Source organism: Odontesthes bonariensis, chromosome 8, assembly GCF_027942865.1.
Source record: "Odontesthes bonariensis isolate fOdoBon6 chromosome 8, fOdoBon6.hap1, whole genome shotgun sequence".
Classification (NCBI taxonomy): domain Eukaryota; kingdom Metazoa; phylum Chordata; class Actinopteri; order Atheriniformes; family Atherinopsidae; genus Odontesthes; species Odontesthes bonariensis.
This window is the reverse complement of record NC_134513.1, coordinates 19,816,634-19,836,838: the sequence shown is the minus strand read 5'-3', so window position 1 is coordinate 19,836,838 and position 20,205 is coordinate 19,816,634. Positions and strand designations below refer to the sequence as shown.

Genomic DNA, 20,205 nt, shown 5'->3' with positions numbered 1-20,205 from the left:
GCACTCACAAATCTAACAAAGAATGTGTTTTATCGCCCGAAGAGCATTTTTAGAGCCACACCATTTCTGTCTATGAACTTAAGATGTCTTTACTTTTTGGCAAATGCAATTAATTACATTGCATTTTTAGTTTGGTTTCAAGCAGGGCTGGGCAACGATTACAAATTTTAATCTAATTAATCACACGATTTCCCTGATTAATCACGATTAATCGCATTTGTACGCAAAATTAAAAAAATTGAACAATTCGCCAAGCAATTGTGAGGTCTGACTTTTTCTGGCTAACGATTTTGTGATGCAAATGTATTACTCTTTTGAACGCATATTGTTTTGAGAAGCAAAACGCTGTATTTTTGTGACCCCAGCCAACTAGCCGGACTACTTTCGTCAACGCCAAAAACTCTGCTGGAACTCGGCTCACAGGACGCAGCAGGGGGTAAGTCAATGTTCATAAATGATATTGCTAATATGGGATGTCATACAGCTTCGTGTCAAAAGAGGCCAACTATCCCTTTAAGACAAACCCCATTACTGTGAAACACAATCGTTTAGCCATACATTATGGTTTTATATCATTATCTTATTATCACACGAGCGGCCCAGCTAACTGCATATTAAGCATAGCTGAACAAATTAATAATGTAACTTGCCCAACTTGATGCAATTACTTGGAGACAACGTGGAAGTGTGTTACACTGTAAGTTTGTATTTCAAAATGCAGAAAATAATACGTTTTGAATTCTAAACACCAGAATGTCAGACATGCTCCATGCATATTGCTCATGCACGAAAAAATAACAGTCTTTTCCAAAAGCAGTAGTTGGCTCATTAGCTGATTTGAAACTCTGTCTGATGTATCAGTTCTGATGCATCCATGCTCCCTGGGTTCGCAACTGCTGGCATGCAAACACTGCACTGACCCATGGAGAGGAAAAGAAAGGCTGTAAACTGTTGCACCAACCCAAAATGACACGCAAACATTACCATATACCACCAGCAGCACAATGCTCGAAGAGACATTGTGTTTGATGTGTCTGCAAAGAAACATGTCCTGCAGCTGTTTGACCATTACACAAGACTTTGTGTTTAAAGTTGACAGACTTCAGACCACAATTTTGTTTCAAATTAGCATGGAAGAGGAGGAATCATGCAAAGGATTCATGGGGAAGGTGAGCATTGGGAAACGACCACTTTACAACGTCACCCACTTTGGTCGCAAAACATGATGATGTTTGCAAAACCTTATATCTGTCAAAAAAGCTTTTTAGATTAAGTTCCTGGTTAAGTGGTACCTATCAGATTTGCTTGGTGACGATCCAAGGTGGCAGACTTTGATAGAGCTGAGGCTGTGGCTAAATATTGGACAAATCAAAAAATTTGGCTCGACAGTGGCGCAGAATTTAGGGAGTACCACACATTATTACATTGAAATTCTGTGTTGAATGTTATCATGGCTCGCATATGTCCATTGGAACCAAAGCTGCCATCGTGCCAGATTAAAGGAGGTAGGGATCATGGATGATTCCATTTATCAGAGTCATTTTATTTTCACTAGTACTACAAAAAAAATTCATTTGAAACCAAAGTGATGGACCAATGAGCTGATGTTACCATCTCAAAAGTAAAAGATTGAGTGTCAGCGATATTTTCTGCACTGAACACACCAAATTCTGTTTGATCTGGAGAGAACTGCGTGACACCAGGAGCCTCTTGCAGACAAACATAAACACAAAATATGTGATTCTCACTTCTTGCTGGGGGAAGCACACATGCGTGCATGCACACTCAAATGTATACACTCAATGCTGACCTTGGCGTTGGGCCCTTCCATACCCAGGGCCATTAGCTGAGCTACTGTGTGTTCCCGCAGACTGTTGAGCTCCGCCTGCTGCCGGCGGAGCTTGATCAGCAGCAGTGTCAGCTCCTCAGGCTGCGCAGAGCAACACACAGAGCAGAAGAAATAACCACTACAATAACCTTTTGTGTCAGCATAGTGATTTTTTTAAATTGTTTTTTTTTTACAGATTAATAATTAAATAAAGACAATTTAAATCCTAGACTTGTAGGATGGTGCATTGAAACCAACACCAGATGACTTGCATCATATTATACACAGATGACTGAGTGGTATTTGTCGAGCAGCTGCAACAAACAGTTCAGCTCCATATCTTCACAGTTACACAGTATGAACAAAAAAAAACCCAGCATGGTCAGTTAGAAAGTCTGTAAAGAACAAATCCATTTGAAGCATTTAAAACATATCAAAGCATGTCAATTTGAGAGGAACTGTTCTTGAAACTGTAGCAGCCTCTCATTGACTTCGTGACCCTATACGGATTTGGTCACATTATTTGAGTCTAAGCCCAGATAAGTACCGGAAAATGTCGGAGGACGCATACAAAATGCTCCGGATCTGAATCAAATCGGCGGCTTGAACTTCAGCCATCAATCAATATGTGCCAAAGCTCCAAAGACACTCCAAGATCTGCGGCTCACTGACATGTACCGGCCTAAACTGAATATAAGACGACTGGTATTCTGGAGCAGAAAACAGGGAAGGAGTTGCGAGTGAGACGTCAGCAAGGAGCTGCAGCCAATAACAGCACAAGAGACAGGGTCAGGTGACACAAGGACAGGGAGTGACCCCGAAAAGCAATATGAGGAAGAGCGTGAAGAAGAAACTAGAGTCTGCTCAGGATATGCGGCAGAATTTGGTGACATGTTGGTGAGAGCAGCCATGTCTACCTGATGTTTTCCTGCGCGAGATGTCGTAACTGACTCAGAAGAGAAGCTGACACTTTCTCCTCAACAAGCAGGTGATAAAACAGACTGAATCACCAGAGGATGAATGTGTTGTACATGTTGAAGCTTTATTGTAAGCCTCTTTCACACTGCGCCTTATTGGAGCAAAAGACGTTCTTGTTAACTCGACGCTGTTCCTCGTCGTAATTCACACTTGCCAAACAGAGGCGGCTCAGTGCTGCATCACGACACGAGTGATGACAGCGCCCTTGGTTAGAGTGGTATGGAAGTTTTTCTGTGCCATCAGTTTGAATATGAATTTCTAATATTGAATTTTTTACAGCATCAAAATCAGACTTTGAATTTGAAAAACCAACAGTGTAAAAAAAAAAAAAAAAATCAATTTCTAAAAACAAAAATCAGTGGAAAATAATTCAACTTCAAAAAATTCAGTGGAAAAAAATTCAACATCTAAAAATTCAGTGGAAAAAAAACCAGACTCAACATCCGGGTAAACAGGGAGAAGCAATCGATCCCTGTCTCAATTCATCCAACGGCAGCCAATCAAGTTACGCTCCATTGGACAGATCAGCCATGTCCACCATGATGGTGCTTCGGTGAGTGAGTTTACTTTATTTGCCATTTGTGTTAGTAAAATTGAGTGATAGATATTACTCAATATCTATTGAGCTGATCTGTCCAATGGAGCATAACTTGATTGGTTGCCGGTGGATGAATTGAGACAGGGATCGATTGCTTCTCCCTGTTTACCCGGATGTTGAGTCTGGTTCCTTTTCCACTGAATTTTTTTTTCACTGAATTTTTTTCCATTGAATTTTTTTCCATTGAATTTTTTTTTTTCACTGAATTTTTTTCCATTGAATTTTTTTAAGTTAAATTTTTTTTCACTGAATTTTTAATGTTGAATTTTTTTCCACTGAATTTTTTTTTTAGATGTTGAATTTTTTTACACTGATTTTTGTTTTTAGAAATTGATTTTTTTTTTTTTACATTGTTGGTTTGTCAAATTCAAAGTCTGATTTTGATGCTGTAAAAATTCAATATTAGAAATTCGTATTCAAACTCTGATGGCACAGAAAAACTTCCATAGAGTGGCGAGTTCTGCAATGCTGGCTTGATGCCGGAGGTGGGATCGTTGCTGGCTCAGAGGTGTATCAGCTGCAGATCGACTTTGAGCCCCCCCGTTCTGCCTTGTACGTTCAACACATGACATGATGTGTAACAAAGGCGCACAAGTCCTCGGTTTGAAAAGGCATATGTGAAAGAGGCTGCAGAGAGAATCTACATGACAGCTGTAAGTGCTTGATAGAGATCAGTCAGATGAGTCTGGGGTTCAGTCTGGAGATTAATCTTGTAGTGTGTAAGCTCCTGCTGCAGACCAGCCATGTAGTTTGAACACGCCACAACTTTAAAAGTCCTGCACACAAGAGACAAATGTTGTGTAGTGTGAACAATGTGACGATCCGATGGCGCTGAAAATCTTTCAGTCTTTACGAGGCTTTAGTCATCACTGTCTGCCAGCTCCTGGATGTTCTACTGATTCATGGACGAACAAATGTACAAAAACACATGACTGCATACACTTATACACATACAGGTACACACACAAACAGACATAAATTACAAAAATCCCTGTGGAAAATGCTCAGACAAATTTCTCTTATCAAAGTTTCCGGGGCTCTCAACTGCCACATAGCAATCATAAAATGTTTATGCCGCCTGCTTCAAACACATATGAGTCCTCACTCTTAAATGTGTTTGCTTTAATTTGAGAGCAAATACAGTTTAATTCATTCTGCTCCTGTGTGTTTGTGTCAAAAAAGTGGAAATCAACAGCAACATAAGGCAGCTGAGAACCATCCACATTGACAGAGGTGAGAGTGTGAGCAACAGATGGGCGAGTTGCAGGGTGACACTCACCGTCTTGCCTTGCAGCGACTGTGGGGTGATGGTCTGAGGAGGAACAGAGGCTGCTATGGAGCGCCGATCAGAGGGGTAGCCGTACTGCAGGAAAGGATGAGATTGTCAGGTTGACTCATTGTAATTCAGGTGACCAGAAGTACTTGGATCCACTAAGGCACGATTGAAATGGAAATCGTTAAGGCCATCGGGCAACATTTTTACCCAATTGTATTGTTCAAAGCCATTTCAAATCCTTTAAATATAATAGAATTAAACATGAGTTGAGATGAAAGGTTTGATTCAGGGTCCACATCTCCTTTTTGGCTTTTGACTCCCTGTTAATGTGTGCTCAAATGATGCTGCAGACCATCTGTATTTCTGAAAATAGTTAGAGGTACTAAAGATGCACCGATCAATCAGCCGCCGATTAAAAAAGACGGTTTTATATCCAATCGGCCCCAATCGGTGACCGGCCGGTCACTGTCGTAATTTCCGGTTTTCGGCTGATCAAACTGACCCGCATGCGCGGTGCGTAGCAGCTCAACGCGCCCAGAGCAAAACAGCTAAAAACTAGCAAGACTCAGGAAGAAAACATGTCACTGATTTGGACTTATTTCACTTTGTTCCAGGACGACCCAAAACACGCTGTTTGTAATGCTTGCAAGTCAAAAGTAAGCCGCGGAGGATCAACGCCTAAGACATTTGGAACAACAAACTTAATACGCCACTTGGAAAAGAAGCACCTAGGTTTGTTTAGCAAATATAGGGAGGACACTGCCGCTAAGAGGAGGGATGCAGCAGAGTCGCACCAACCACAACAACCCTCCACCGTGGCTGCTATGTTCGACATCAACACTGAAAAGTCCACCGCCACCACTAGGAAAATAATGGAGTTCATGGCACTGGACGACCAGCCGTTTAGCGTAGTACAGGATAAAGGCTTCGTAAATCTGACGAAACACCTGAGTCCACGGTACAAATGACCAAGTAGGCGGTACTTTTCTGACACAGCGCTGCCAGAGTTGTTTGAGAGCGTTTCAAGCCATATACACAAACTGCTGGACGCCACTAAATCCCTTTGGACATCCAACGTAAGCTTAATGTCAATGTTGAGCCTGACTGCTCAGTGGCTTATATTTCTTATTTGTGATGTTTTATTCTTGAAAAGGGGGGTTATGATAGCATATAGCCTACCATTAGTTGTGGTTTTAATAGCAGTTATATAAGCAAAATGTTGTCTGAGAGAAGGGTATTTGTATTAAATTTGGGAAAGGGTACTCAAGCCAAACAAATATAGGGTCATTATATGATTATAATTATTTCTTAGATAGAAAATCGGTATTGGAAAAAACGGTTTTGGCAGGTCAGACCTCCTTAAAAACCGGAAATCAGTATCGGACAAGAATTTTGCAATCGTTGCATCTCTAAGAGGTACCATACAGTACATTCACCCATCTGACTGTCACGGAGAGAACAATGTTTCACTTCCCGCTCCTCGCTGAGAATATGAATACAAAGCTGAACATGTGCTGCCTGGGGTATCAAGGTGAGCTGTCCAAAGTGTCAAGAATGAGCACCAAGCTGATCTGAGGTGTTATGGGACACAGATTGGGCCTGGCTTTTAAATATGTGACAGCAGGAGTGGACTCCACTCACTCTCTGTTACTGTCAGTGGTTAATCACAGGAAGCATCTGTGGACTCCTCACATTCACAATATGTCCATCTCTAACAAGGACACCCTTGATGATAGTGGAAGGCATGCCAAGCACAGTGCGTTAAACATGCGTTTATCCATCTAACAAAAGAAACAAAAAAACATGTGAATGAGAGAAGCTTTATTGGGAATTCAGCTGTATTACAATATACTTTAGAGTTTTTCCAAAAAGATGCGAAATGATGGAACTTTGGAGCATGTCGAAGTGCTTACATCAGGAGCAATTCAAACCCCCATTGTATTATCTGGGTGTGATTTCGTACGATTTCAGTTGGACTAACATATTTACATACGTTCCATGCATTCTTTTTTATTTTTTTTATCCATTGAAGGGATTTTCCTTTTTCCTAATTAATGGTCTAAAAACAGATTTTGTAGCCTATCAACAGCCATTGCATCAATCAGCATCTTGGTGGTTTGTATATGCCCTCGCGTTAAATGAGGACAAGACAAAGATTTTGGTTGCACATGAAGAAATTATAACCCCAACACTAAAATCTCTCTACTTGGCAGCCTGTTCACAGTACTCTGCTGCTAACCACAGTAACCGTGCAACAGTGGAGGGCAACCTTCAGTGATGCAGTGTTCACATGAAATAAAAATGCTTTCAAAATGTTTGTAATCTATTGGGAATCCCAATGTTCTGCTTCTCTTTGTATCACATGTGCTGCATAAAGTTTTCCATTATTTAGATTCCCCTAAAGAGCAATCGCTCTTTACCTTGGAGAGTTGTGTCCGGTGCCTACGGTCCAATGTCCCATCCCCTCTGAGGACAGGTGAAGATACCTCGGACTGTGTGCTGCCGGGGTTGTGAGGGACCTGCTGGCGGGGAGGGGAGAAGGTGCTGTAGAGTGCCAGGGAACCGTGAGACGGGGAGGTTGGTATGGATTGCGCCATGGTGTGTTCAGAGATGTTGCCCATGGTCTTTGTGCTGGGCAGGGTGCCATAATGACCCACAGCTGGACAAATGAAAAGCAATGTCACAGTGGAGACAATTTTGTAACACCCTGGGAAATGAAATCATATTTCTAAAACAGAAAGCAGAGCTACTTAAAGAAAACCACTGAAATGTAAATTCTGAGTAGATGACATCATGTTATCACGGAGCACTTAGGGCTCTACAATGACGCGGTGGTAGCACTGTCCCCTCACAGCATGACGGTTCCTGGTTCAAATTGCATGTTCTGCGTCTGCATGTGTGGGTTTTCTTTGGATATACCAGCTTTCTCCCACAGTCCAAAAACAATCATGTTTGGTTAACTCAGTGTTTCTCAATTCCGGTCCTCGGGACCCACTGCCCTGCATGTTTTCGATGTTTCCCTCCTCCAGCACACCTGATTCAAATGAATGGCTCCTTATCAGGCCACTGCAGAGCTTGATGATGAGTTGATCATTTTCTTACCCCCTGCTGCGTGCTGTGAGCCGAGTTCCAGAAAAAGTCAGACCTCACAATCGCTTGGCGCTATTTCTCTCTACCTTCATATCAATGCGTACAGCCACCTAGCGATAGCCGCACCTGTTACGGTGTTTACTGCTCGGAAGCAGGGGACTGCTCGGTCTCCACTTCGGTCTGCACAGTTTACACAGCCCGTAGTGATACGAAGGTAGAGAGAAATAGCGGCAAGCGATTTTGAGGGCTGACTTTTTCTGGATGGACGATTTTGTGATGCAAATGTATTACTCTTTTGAACGCATATTGTTTTGAGAAGCAAGACGCTTTATTTTTTAAGCCCTAGCGAACTTGCCGGACTACCTTCGTCAACGCCAAAACGAGGCTGGAACTCGGCTCACAGGACGCAGCGGGGGGCAAGTCAATGTTCATAAATGATATTGCTAATATGGGATGTCATACAGCTTCATGTCAAAAGAGGCAAACTATCCCTTTAACTGGTGATTCCAAATTGACCGTAGGAGTGAGTGTGCATGGTTGCTTATATCGTGTTGGCCCTGTAATGGACTGGTGACCTAATGGCAGCTGGGATAGGCTCCAGCCCCCCCACAACCTTAAATTGGATTAAATGGGTATAAATAATGGATGGATGTAGCACTTACCAAGCGTGAAAGTTGGCCAGTTGACACTTTCTAGGCAGACCATATGAATGCAAGTGAAAGCTAGTGGCAAACATCCAACATAATAACACACTGGAGGCTTATGAAAAGTGGCTTGTAGAAGGAGCAGCTTTCCAGCCTTTGTAGTGTCAGAGCCATAACTAATGCCTCTGAGGAAGGACCCTTTCCCAACTGAGAGATGAAAGTCAATATGTCTGCTAAAGCCAGTGAAAAGATTTTGAAATAAAACATTTCTCCTGGTAAAAGAAAAAATCAAACGCGATAAAAATATGGAAACATGCAAACTATGTAATGGGATCTTACTTTATCATATTCATTTCACTATGGAGACAAGAGCTTGTGTGAGGAGGGTTTATTAAGGATCTCTGCTTTTTTTGTGGAGAATTTTAAACAGTTAGAAATAATGACCAGAAAAAAAAACATGAAAGAAACTTCAACAAGTCATTTTTAATAAAACAGAACTAGGGTTTTGTTAGAACTCTTATCGTGACATTAGCATTAATCTGTGTTCCTTTGAAGGGACAAATGAACTGCTTTCGGGGTTCCTTTAGTAAAATAAGCTGCTAACTTCTTTTCAACATTTTAATGACACAACACAAGTTATCTGACACCTCGGAGACCAGTCGATGATCTGTGCCAGAATGCTACTTATTTGTTTGAGCATATCGGGATGTCTTCCACAACATTAAATGTATTAAAGCTCTTCCGATTCTGGTAATATTCAGAGATAAACATGGGATGTCTTTGAACATGACATACAAGCCACAAAAAAATCAAGAGCATTCCCTCTTTGATCAGGTTTAGGCATCACATTTTCATGGACTGAGTGAAAATGAACCAGCTATTTTAAACCTCTTGGGGGTCTTAGAGGTGCATAGTACTAAAAAAAAAAAAAAGAAAAGTGTATTAAATCTGGAATAATTTTTTTGGACAATCAACTCGTGAGCTTAGGGTTTATTATGTCTGCAAAACTTTGTTCATCTGACCTAAACACTAAGAAGATGTTCCACGCACTAAAATAACTTCATCAGGTTTTAGGAGAGTATCAAATATCTCAGTTAAAACCCAAAGAGCACTGATCAGGAAAGTGTAGTTTGAACTGTCACCTCACATGTTGGGTTCTATCTGTGTAGAGTCTGCATGTTCCCATTGTGCCTGTGGACTTTCCCACAGTCCAAACACACGAATGTTTGGTTGACTAGAGACTTTGAATTGGCTTTAATTGTAAGTCTGAACATGATGGTCTTCTGACTCTGTGTGTTGGCCCTGTGATGGGCCGACCTGGCCTGTCCAGGGTGTACTCCACCTTCCACCTGGTGGCCCCCGTGGCCCTGAACAGGATGAAGTGGGCTACGAGAACGGCTTGTACTCTATAAACCCGAGGCTTTTTTGTTTGGGTGCCCCTAGAAGAAACTGTGGGCAAGGTTGACATATTCAACTCCTTTCAGGTATTCAGGGTGCTTGGGGTTGCTATTAGGACCTACTATGACTCAGTCTCAAACTGTAGCTGACAGAACAACAATTTAGATCAAAATGCTTAAATCATCACACGGATGTTCGATCTGTTTCAACGTAAGATTCAACATATCTTAATAATCCAATGCCAGAACATGCCACGCTACTCTTCAGTGTAGGATAGGTGTACCTGACGGTTGGGCCAGACTCTGCCTGGAGAAGGCCTGCCTCTGCTGCCATTCGTACAGCTGCCACATGGTGTCGTCCCTCATTGACCTCCTCTTCTCTGCTGTGTTGACGGTGGTGGTGCAGACTGGATGGAGCGCCCGGTCGTAGACGGAGCCTGCGACGCTGGAGATGCTGTCAGGCCTCATCCCAGTGTTGCGTGGCAGTGTGCGATAGCCTTCAGGGTAGCGTGGCACAAGGTGTGGACGGTGACTGGGCATGTTTCTGGGTAAGGTCTGGTAGGATGTAACACTGAAAGTGACAATAAACAGACTTCATCAACAGGAGTATTGGCTAATCTGCACAGAGCAAGGAGTCAGATAACCTGTATTACTGGGAGGTCAGAGCTTTTTTACTGGCTCGAATGGTATCCACTGAAGCAAAATAAGTGGCAAACACTGAGCTGTGATTACATTTCCAAAACGAGTGATTGTTTTTTAAACCTGACTTTGAAATGTGAGATATCATGGCTTCTTTAAGCATGACAAACCTAAACTACTGAAACAACTGGATGGCACTTCGGCATTTTGTAAAACCCTGGCAAACTCAATATATACTGGTAAAAGCTGTTCGACTGCTATTGTGGATAAAGAAATGGTGAGTAGTTTTACAGAGGATTTATTAACACCAATGCACTGGCTACTGCGGACCTTTGCCGAGGCCTAAACAACAAAAACCTTAAGCAGATAACATCCATCCATTCATCCATTTTCTATGCCCGCTTAGTCCAATTCAGCATCATGGAGCGGGGCGGGGTACACCCTGGACAGGTTGCCAGCCTATCACTGGGCCACACAGAAACAAACAACCATACACACTCCAGTTAGCGACTAGCACCTCTCGATATGACATAAACACTATAATCTGCTGCGATGAGGCAGCCAGTGAACCAATGCCTGTAATCATGATTTACTAAATAGAAACTAGCCTCATTAGCTGTGTGTGTGAACATTGACATGTATGGTGTGCTTGACTGAATCTAATCATCCTGCTACTTTTATTAGCAGACTTTTGCTTCATTTTCACTTTGACATAGGAACATTAAGTAATGAGAAGCGTGTTATCATTTCACCCATTACCAGCTAATGAAACACTTGAAAGGGACTTCCTGCTCTACACTGTACCCTTCCACCCTGTGCATGCTTCCGAATCAAAGTGAAGATTTGATGCGAAGATTTGACTTAACTGCTAGCTCTGAGTTTACATTCATATTACCTACAGGGAGATGTGACGTGTGTTATTCTGTTAGCAGTGTATCTGCCGACACAGTCTGTGACGTCATCAGCTCAATTGTTGCCAGGCTACAAATATCCCAACCCATTCAAGGCAATTTTTGGAGATTTTAACCAAGTCTACCTCTCAGCTATACTTCCAGCCTTTCCAACAGTTTGTCAACTGCTCCACCAGAGCTAATAAAAAGATGCACCTATTCTATGTAAATGTTAAAGATGCATAAAGCTCTTCTGCCTGTCCTCCATTAGGAAAATCAGACCACCGCCAACTATAAACTCGTTCTTCAGCGTTAACCTTTGACCATATGGATTTAGAAAAAGTAACAAACAACAAACCCTAGATCACCAGTGGCCTGAAAAAACTGCTGAACATAAAGAAGAAAGCCTTCAGGGAGGAAGACAGGAAGTTATTGATTAGTGTTAAAACACAGCTGAAAAGAGACATTAAAGAGAGCAGTGATGCCTACAGAAAAAAGCTAGAAAGCAAGCTCCAGCAGAACAGTATTAGAGATGTGTGGTCAGGGATGATCACAGGCTTCAATGAGAATAGGGATCATATTAATGGACCCCTGGACAGAGCTAATAAGCTGAAAATGTGTTTCAAAAGGTTTAGCAACACTCAGCATTTTCCTCAACTGCTTCCAGATGGATAGGTCTCACACCCTACCTGTACCCAAACCTTTCCTGCTATACCTCTACAGTATAATTCTGCACATCAGTCTTGGATACCTAAAAACTCTCATCCATTTGCCCTCAGTGACTACAGACCAATTGTCCTAATATCTCACATCTGGAAAGTTCTGGAGAGACTGTAATCGGCTCACCTCAGTTTGCTTATCCTTCTGGGGTTGATACCTATCTACCCAAACTCACATGTGGACAAATCAGGCAGCACTGTGAGGATCCTGTTCTTCGATTTCTCCAGTGCTTTTAATACAAATCAGTGTGTGTTATTACGTAAGAAGCGGCAGATGTGGGTTCTGTGTCTGAGAAGGTGGTCAGCTAGCCTGACTACGTCATACTCACGATTCTAGTCAGAATGTGAGTCTGATACCGCTGGATAGAGTTTTGAGTATGGGGCGTGTTTCAACCGAACCAGGAGAAAAAATGCCTCTTCGCTGAATTGGATAGACCTACAACCAATCAGAGCAACGTAGTATGTGACATAGATTAAGCGACACACACTTGTTGTCAAAGGAACTCAGCTGCACACACGATAAAAGCGTTTATTGCGTTCCTCTGTTCGTCTTTCAAAATGAATGCAATGTGGAGATCCTGTAGAACAGACTCAATGGCAGAATCTACACACCCTAGCTCTGCAGCGGCAGCCATGTTTGTTTCAAACGAATTCAAACCAAGCGCTCTTTAGCGACGTAGTCGATAATGTCCCTGTTGATCATCTGTCCATCACCGTATAAAGCCCGCCCTGGCAATCTGATTGGGTCGACTGTCGCGTTGTCGAGCGTAGAGATTTCCCCAACTGAGCAGAGCCAGACCGAACTTCCCGACCAGAAATTTTATGGGCGGGGCTAAGTTCGGCTGGCACCCAGGCTAGTGGTCAGCAGCACAGGAGGACCAAATAGGAATGTACTCTCACCCTTTACACCTCAGACTTCCAGTGCATCTCAGAGTTCTGTCATATCCAGAATACTCAGATGACTCTGCATTGTTGGGTATATCAGTCACGAACAAGAGGCAGAGTACAGAAAACTGTTTGAGCACTTTGTGGCATGGTGGGAGAACAATCAGCTCACCACCAACACCTGTGAATTTTCACAGGTCCACGAAAAAGCCAAACACGGTCTCCAACCTGAGAGAATAGGTTTAGGTCATTGAGGAATATAGATGCCTGTGAGTCTACCTGGACAATAGACTGGACTGGAAATGCAACACTGAAGTCGCCTCCAAGAAGGGACAGAACGGACTGTACTTAATGTCGAAGCTAAGGTTCTTTAGTGCCTGCACCAAAATGATGGATCTTTTCTGCATTCTATGATGAAGAGTGCTTCGCAGCCATCTGTTGGGGCAGCAGCTTTAGAGCCAGTGATTCAAAGAAACCAGAGATGGGACCAAGTCACACATGTGCAAGTCTCAAGTAAGTCTCAAGTCTTAGCTTTCAAGTCTTGAGTAAGTCCCGAGTAATTTTTTCTTGGGCCAGTCAAGTACTGTATTAGGTCAAGTCAATTCACCTTATTATTGCAATTTTACCTGCAGAATCTGATCTTAATAAAGTGAAAAGACAAGATATAAGTAACTGTCAGTAAACATCATTGGCCAATGTGTCCAACCTGTCCACCCCGTATCATATCAAGCTAACGTTAGCTAACTACCGACTAGGCTAACAGGATAATATTAGCTAATTTGACAAGCACTTACTGGTCAGAATGGATCTTCAAATCACGAACAAAATTCGAAGTTATGCTAGATGCTTAACACTCAAGTCATTCAAGTCATCGTGTCTCAAGTCAAGTCAAGTCAAGTGCCGAGTCTTTAACTTCCAAGTCCGAGTCGAGTCTCAAGTCTTTCATTTTTTGTCAAGTCAAGTCACAAGTCATCAAAACAGCGACTCGAGTCGACTTGAGTCCAAGTCACAGTAGGTGCGTTTATATGGACACGTTTCGTTTTAAGAGATTACATGTAATCGGTTTATTAGAATTTGACCGAACTGTATACATGAGCCACAAATAAAGAGATTAAATTTCTTCCGAGTTTACATGTTACAGCAATTTAATCCGATAGGACGATGTTTTAACAAATGTTGCAATATGTCTGAGCTGTTTCTTTGCTTTGTGTTACATGAAAAAATGAGGTGCTGTTTTTTTTTCTTTAAAAAAATAAAATAACATTTCAAATCCCGACTAGAACTCGCACGCAAAGATGTCTATTTGGTCGCGCGCGGCTGCCGGTTTGTTTTTCTGACCGTTTTATACACTGGAGTACAAGAACCTATGAAGGAAGAAGAATGTGATGCTGATGCTGCCAGCCACGTATGACTTTGCCTGCCTGCCTGCCTGCCATTAATGTTAATGCCCTGTTTGATTTTAAATTATGTTACACAACGCCTCTTCTTTACAAAACATAATACGCGTTAAAAATGACATCTGCCGAAGAAACGGATAAACTGAGAGGATTGTACACAACTGTTCAGTTGATGAGGATGCTAGCACGTCTGCAGTTGCTTCATCTTCGTAAAACAAGTGGATTAGTTTGACATAATTGTGAGCTTTCCTGTGACCGAGACACCGATTTCAGGTAGGACAGTTGGATTTAATGGGTTTGATTTTATTAATTGTATGGACAACTTAAAAAACGTAGCGGGTTGTGGTGACACAGGCTAACTTCCACTCTTGGTCAGACAGGCTGTTATAGCCTACATATTGGTGCTACACACATAGAAAAAAGATTTTTTGGCTAATTACTAGTAACATTTATCTCCTCCTAAAATCCGACATCGACACCATGGATGGCTGACGTCCGAAAGGGGTCTGCCTCCCAGTATGTCGTCCATTTCCGTCTGGTACGCGAAATTGGCTGGGCTTGATGCGCTTTTACCATTTTGCCTTTTGGCATTGTAGTAGGCAGCCGATCATCTTGACTTAATCTGGTCAACGGACCGGTCAAACCCTGCCTCTTTCAAGGCTGTGTGGACATCATTAAAGATTTCCGAGTTCCTCATCTTCCTCCCGTCCAGTTTTGACATTATATTTTGCTCTTGCAACGTTTTCAATAAAACACTGTTTCGTCCCCCGACCAATTTTTGTTCTTCTTCACCGTCGCCGTCATTTTAACTTCGATATCTTCCGTTATCTGCCGTTTAACTAGAACTACACAGTCTTTATTAACTTTATCTCGCGCGCCCTTACACTTGCGCAGTAACATGAAACGTGTTCTAATTATCGGTTTATCCAGGTGCGCCTGTATATATGGGGAGTTTCCTCCTTCAATCGGATTAAATGAACGGTCCAAACCACCTATTGTAATCGGTTTAAATATTTAACCCGTTTATATTTAAAGAGATTATTTGACTGTTTACATGACGCATATTTAATCTCTTTACACGTGTAATCAGTTTAAACGTGCATTTAATCAGATTAAACGTGTCCATATATACGCACCTATTGACTTGAGTCAACATCTCTGAAAGAAACTAAACAAACTGACAAAGGCTCTGTTCTGGGGAGTACTCTGGAGCCCCTGGACCTGACTGTAGAAAGAAGAATTCTGCACAAGTTGATGAACATAGTAGATAATAATTCCCACCCTCTTGATAAAATAGCGCTGAGTGTGTTTAGTAGGAGGCTTCTTCAGCTCTGCTGCAACACAGAATGGTACAGAAGGTCATTTCTGCCAGCAGCAATAACCCTGCATAATTAAAGCTTATAATGATTGCTGAAAAAGAAATACTGCAACTTTATAATTTAACTTTAGGATAAATAAATTATTTCTGTATTCCATTTCATTTGAGTATAGACTTACAATAACCTTGATCATGCCCAGTGAGCCCTGATTACTTCCACCAGCTGCCTGCAGTAACCACCAGTTAGCACTGCAGCAGGGTTTTATTGGTTTCTAGATAAATAAAACATCCTGATGATGGCTTCAGAATCAGCTTCTAAAAATATAGTTCAAAGAGAGTAAAGAGTATGCTTAAATGTTTTCTCCTTTAACTGTGGTGTATCACGGTATTTGTGGAAAATTCCAACATGTACAATTCCAACAGTACATTTATGCCATTTATCCAAACATATACATCACTATTTGCTTTCCGACCAAACCATTGGGATTGAATGGCATGTACCTTAGAATACTTTTATTCATGTCTCTGCTCAGTTTCAGCAGAGAATACATTTGTGCAGCACTTATTCACATCTGCACGACAGATTATTGTTAAACTCACTGCTCTGTGTTTCTACTTGTTTGCGCAAAAATAATGTTCTCTCTCATGACCATTTCTACTTTTTCAATTTTGACATTTCTGATCTAACTTTTCTATTTTAAACTTTATAAAATCTAGTTCCTAAGCCTCGGGATATATGTTGCTAGGCAACAGCTTTGCCTGTTTCCTCCTTGACTCACATATGCAATTATTCCCCAATTTCTCTTTCTGTAACTTCTGCCTGTTCCTCAGCAACTTATTGTAACACTGGATTTGGGAAATAAAGCATCTCATTTTTTTTAACAATTGCCCCCCCTTAAAATAACTTCTGTTTGAAGAATGTTACAGAAATGCAGAATTTGTCTCTTGAAGAGTCCTCACAGAGAATGAAAATAGAACACAAACTGAGACATATGTCGGAGGAGAATGCTGTACACGGCTATCATTAACTATCCTGACACCACTGTACCTTGAACTAATGTGCACACTATTAATACAATGGCTGTTAGCAGCAGCAGGACTGCGTTGACAACGAACCCCAAATATTGTTCTGATGCAGAACTGCCTCAAATCAAGTCTTTTGGACTGCTTCTTTGTTTTTGTGGACACACAGAGTGGTTGTGCATCTCAAAGAGTGTTGGTCTAATGGTGATTTAGGTCAGCAGTCTTTGTAAAATGACATACGGCTAAACCATCCTTATATGGTGTACCCGAAACACAGAACCATGTCTGTAAGCCTTGGTGGTTCTGAGTCCCGCTCTGCTCCGCTGTCATATGGGGTTCCACAGGGTTCAATTTTAGGGCCCCTGCTTTTTTCGCTGTACTTGCTGCCCCTGGGTTCCATCCTGAGAAATCCTGATGGTTCCATCCATCTCTTTCCATTGCTATGCTGATGATAGCCAAATCTATGTGCCCCTAAGGAAGAAGGATGCTTTCTCTCTTAAACCACTTCTTTTATGTCTTGAAGACATTAAAGCCTGGATGTCCTTAAACTTTTTAAAATTCAACGAGAATAAGACAGAAGTGAAGGTGTTTGGTCCCAGTGGCCCCTGTAAATCCCCTCCTGTTGACTTGGGCCCCTTGTTGCAATACAAGAAGCCAACAGTAAAAAACTTGGGTTTTAAGATGGACAGCGATTTTAAATTGGACCGGGAAATTTGTGCAGTAGTGAAGTCCAGCTTTTTTTATTAGGCAGCTGGCAAAGGTGAAGCCCTACCTCGCACACACGCACTTTGAAACAGTAATCCACGCCTTCATCACATCTCGGCTGGATAACTGCAATGCTCTTTATCTTGGAGTCAGCCAGTCCTCCCTTGCACGTCTCCAGTTGGTCCAAAATGCTGCTGCTCGCCTCCTAACTGGAACACGTAAGAGGGAGTACAATACTCCCATTTTAGCCTCCCTCCACTGGCTGCCTGTGCATTTTAGAGTTCATTTTAAGATTCTTTCATTTGTTTTTAAATCTTTAAATGGACTCGCCCCACCTTACCTCTCTGAGCTGCTCCATCCTTATGCCCCTGCCCGGTGCCTCAGGTCAGCTGCTCAGCTGCTCCTGGAGGTACCGAGGGCCAAACGGAAGCTCAGAGGAGACAGAGCCGGTCCTAAAATGTGGAACGACCTCCCATTTCACATAAGACAAGCCCCATCACTGCCCATTTTTAAAACCCGTCTTAAAACCCATTTTTATTCTCTGGCTTTTAACCCAGCATGAGACTCTGTTTCTGTTTTATTGTTTTAATATTGTTATTGTTTATTATTGTTTTTACATTGTTCTTATGTTTTATGCCTTATATTTCGTGTTGTTACTCATGTCCAGCACTTTGTTTCAGCCACGGCTGTTTTAAAGGGCTTTATAAATAAAGTTGAGTTGAGTTATATACATCGCAATCCATAGCAATGGAATACTATCACATGTCAGACAAGTTGAATATAATATAATAAATGATTTTATTTGTTTCTCTTTATATTCTTTTATGTATTTTTATTTTAATATTTTTAATGCTTCTTCCACTCCCTGCTGCAATGCTTTTATTTTATGTAAAGCACTTTGAATTGTTTGTACATGAAATGTGCTATACAAATAAATTTGATTTGATTTGATTTGATTTGATAATATGTCATCAATAATTCTGACATTATTGTTCCAAAAAGTCCAGCAAGTAAAGCAGTCAGTGAGCCTCACCTCCTCGTGTCATCGTCCAGTCCTCTCGCCCTGTGGGTGTGGACCCACTGCTCCAGCTGCTGTATGGAGCCCGTCCTGGACAGGCCACTCTGAGGCTCCTGGATTGGAGCTGGGGACTTCACAGGATCTTTGGCCAGACTGCCATCCACCTTCGCCTGACTGCAGTCTCCCTGCTGCTCCGCTGCCCCCGAGCTGCTGACCTGCACAGGTTTCTGTGTGTTGAGGTTGGCCTGGCTCTGGCGTGACGCAGACACTGCTGCTGCGATGGCAGCAGCCTGAGCCGGCTGTAGCTTGATGCTGCTGATTTTAGTCAGAGGCCTCTCTGAACTCAGGTCTCTTTGGAAGCCATACTTATTCCCATCCCGGACTGTAGCGTATTTCTCGGCATCTGTGTAAGTAGCATATCTATCCCCCTCTCGTAGCGTACTGTACTTCCTCACTTCCTTCAGAGTGCCATATTTGTCAACAACCTGTATGGTACCATATCTGTTCCCCATCTCCCTCATCGTGCTGTATCTATCCGTCTCTTTTAATGAAAGCTGTCTCCTCACTTCCCTTTGGGGAACACATTTCTGTCCATCGTTCTGGAGGGTGTGCCTATCGCCCACCCTCTGCAGAGCATACTTTTCTCCATCTTTTGTGAGCAGGTACTTCTCTCCATCTTTAGAAGGGGCATATTTATCCTCTGTTGATGCCACCGTGTACTTGTTGTCCACTTTCTGAACTTTCTCCAGATCCCTGTGAATGGCATTTACCTCTCCGTCTTTCTGCAGCGAGTACTTCTCCCCATCCTTTTGCAACAGGTACTTCTCTCCATCTTTGTGGAGGAGATACCTCTCGCCATCCTTCTGAAGCATGTAGCTCACACCGTCTTTCTTTAATGAGTATTTCTCTCCGTCTCTCTGTAAGGTGTAGTACTCCCGCTCCCTCTGGCCGTTGTGTTTATCTCCGTCTTTCTGCCATTTGTCGTCAGCCCTTGAGAGGGAGTTCTGTCGCACAGGTTCTCTGTTTCGTTCGTTGTTCTGGATCTCAGGCCTCGTTAACACTCTGTGGTTCAGCAAGTTGTTCAACTCCTGAGGCGTTCGCTGGTCCACTTTCAACTTGTCCAGTCTATGAAAAAAGAAAAAAGTTTGAATCCAAGATGAAGGGAAGAGATGAAGATGACAAAGAAAGGGACATAATAATTCACTTCAGTTGGATTAGCCTTCTCAGGAAGTATACCGTAACTTGTCCCTGGTCTTCAAGAGGAGAAAACTCTTAACAAGACACTTTAAGAGACATAAAGGAAGACTCCAGTGAAGTGATCAAATCTTCACTGAATTTGACACCTGGGATAAGTGGGATATATGTTATACACCGGAAAAAATGCCCCTCCAAAAATAAGTAAAAAAAAACAGCAAATACAAGACGTTTTGGCTTGAAATAAGCAAAAACTAGTGAAAATCGGCTTGTCAAGATTTCTTGAAATAAGATGTGATATTTGGGACTTTTGAGTTAAAAGTGATCTTGAAATTAGCTTAAAAACCTCTTCAAATGAAAAAAAAAAGCTTGTTTCATGTGAAATATGACTCAAAACAAGATAGTTTTCAAGACTTTTTCACTTAACAAGATATTCAAGATGTATTGTATTAAAACTAGTCCCTATATCTGGCTGAAATGGTACTTGTTAGGCAGTTGTGTCTTCTATCAAGTGTAACGAGATACTCAATGAGAAAAATATACTTGGTAAGATTTAGATTTTTTCCAGTGTGGCATTGCAGAGTAAGTCTGTGTCTCATGTTTAAC

At 42.0% G+C, this 20,205-nt stretch overlaps 1 protein-coding gene across 16 annotated transcripts in view; it reads right to left on the bottom strand.

Annotated features, from left to right (window-relative positions):
• Window positions 1-20,205, bottom strand: part of LOC142385463 (pleckstrin homology domain-containing family A member 5-like) — a 230,400-nt gene that overhangs the window by 32,641 nt on the left and 177,554 nt on the right. For 11 of the 16 annotated variants that reach the window (XM_075472017.1, XM_075472019.1, XM_075472023.1 and 8 more), the window contains 5 exons: window positions 18,421-19,530; window positions 10,096-10,382; window positions 7,101-7,339; window positions 4,684-4,767; window positions 1,811-1,930 (listed from right to left, as the gene is read on the bottom strand). In XM_075472017.1, coding sequence (XP_075328132.1) covers window positions 1,811-1,930; window positions 4,684-4,767; window positions 7,101-7,339; window positions 10,096-10,382; window positions 18,421-19,530 — 1,840 coding nt within the window. Of the gene's footprint in view, window positions 1-1,810; window positions 1,931-3,803; window positions 4,181-4,683; window positions 4,768-7,100; window positions 7,340-10,095; window positions 10,383-18,420; window positions 19,531-20,205 lie in introns of those variants that run through there. The other 5 variants (XM_075472022.1, XM_075472038.1, XM_075472027.1 and 2 more) reach the window with 2 other exon arrangements.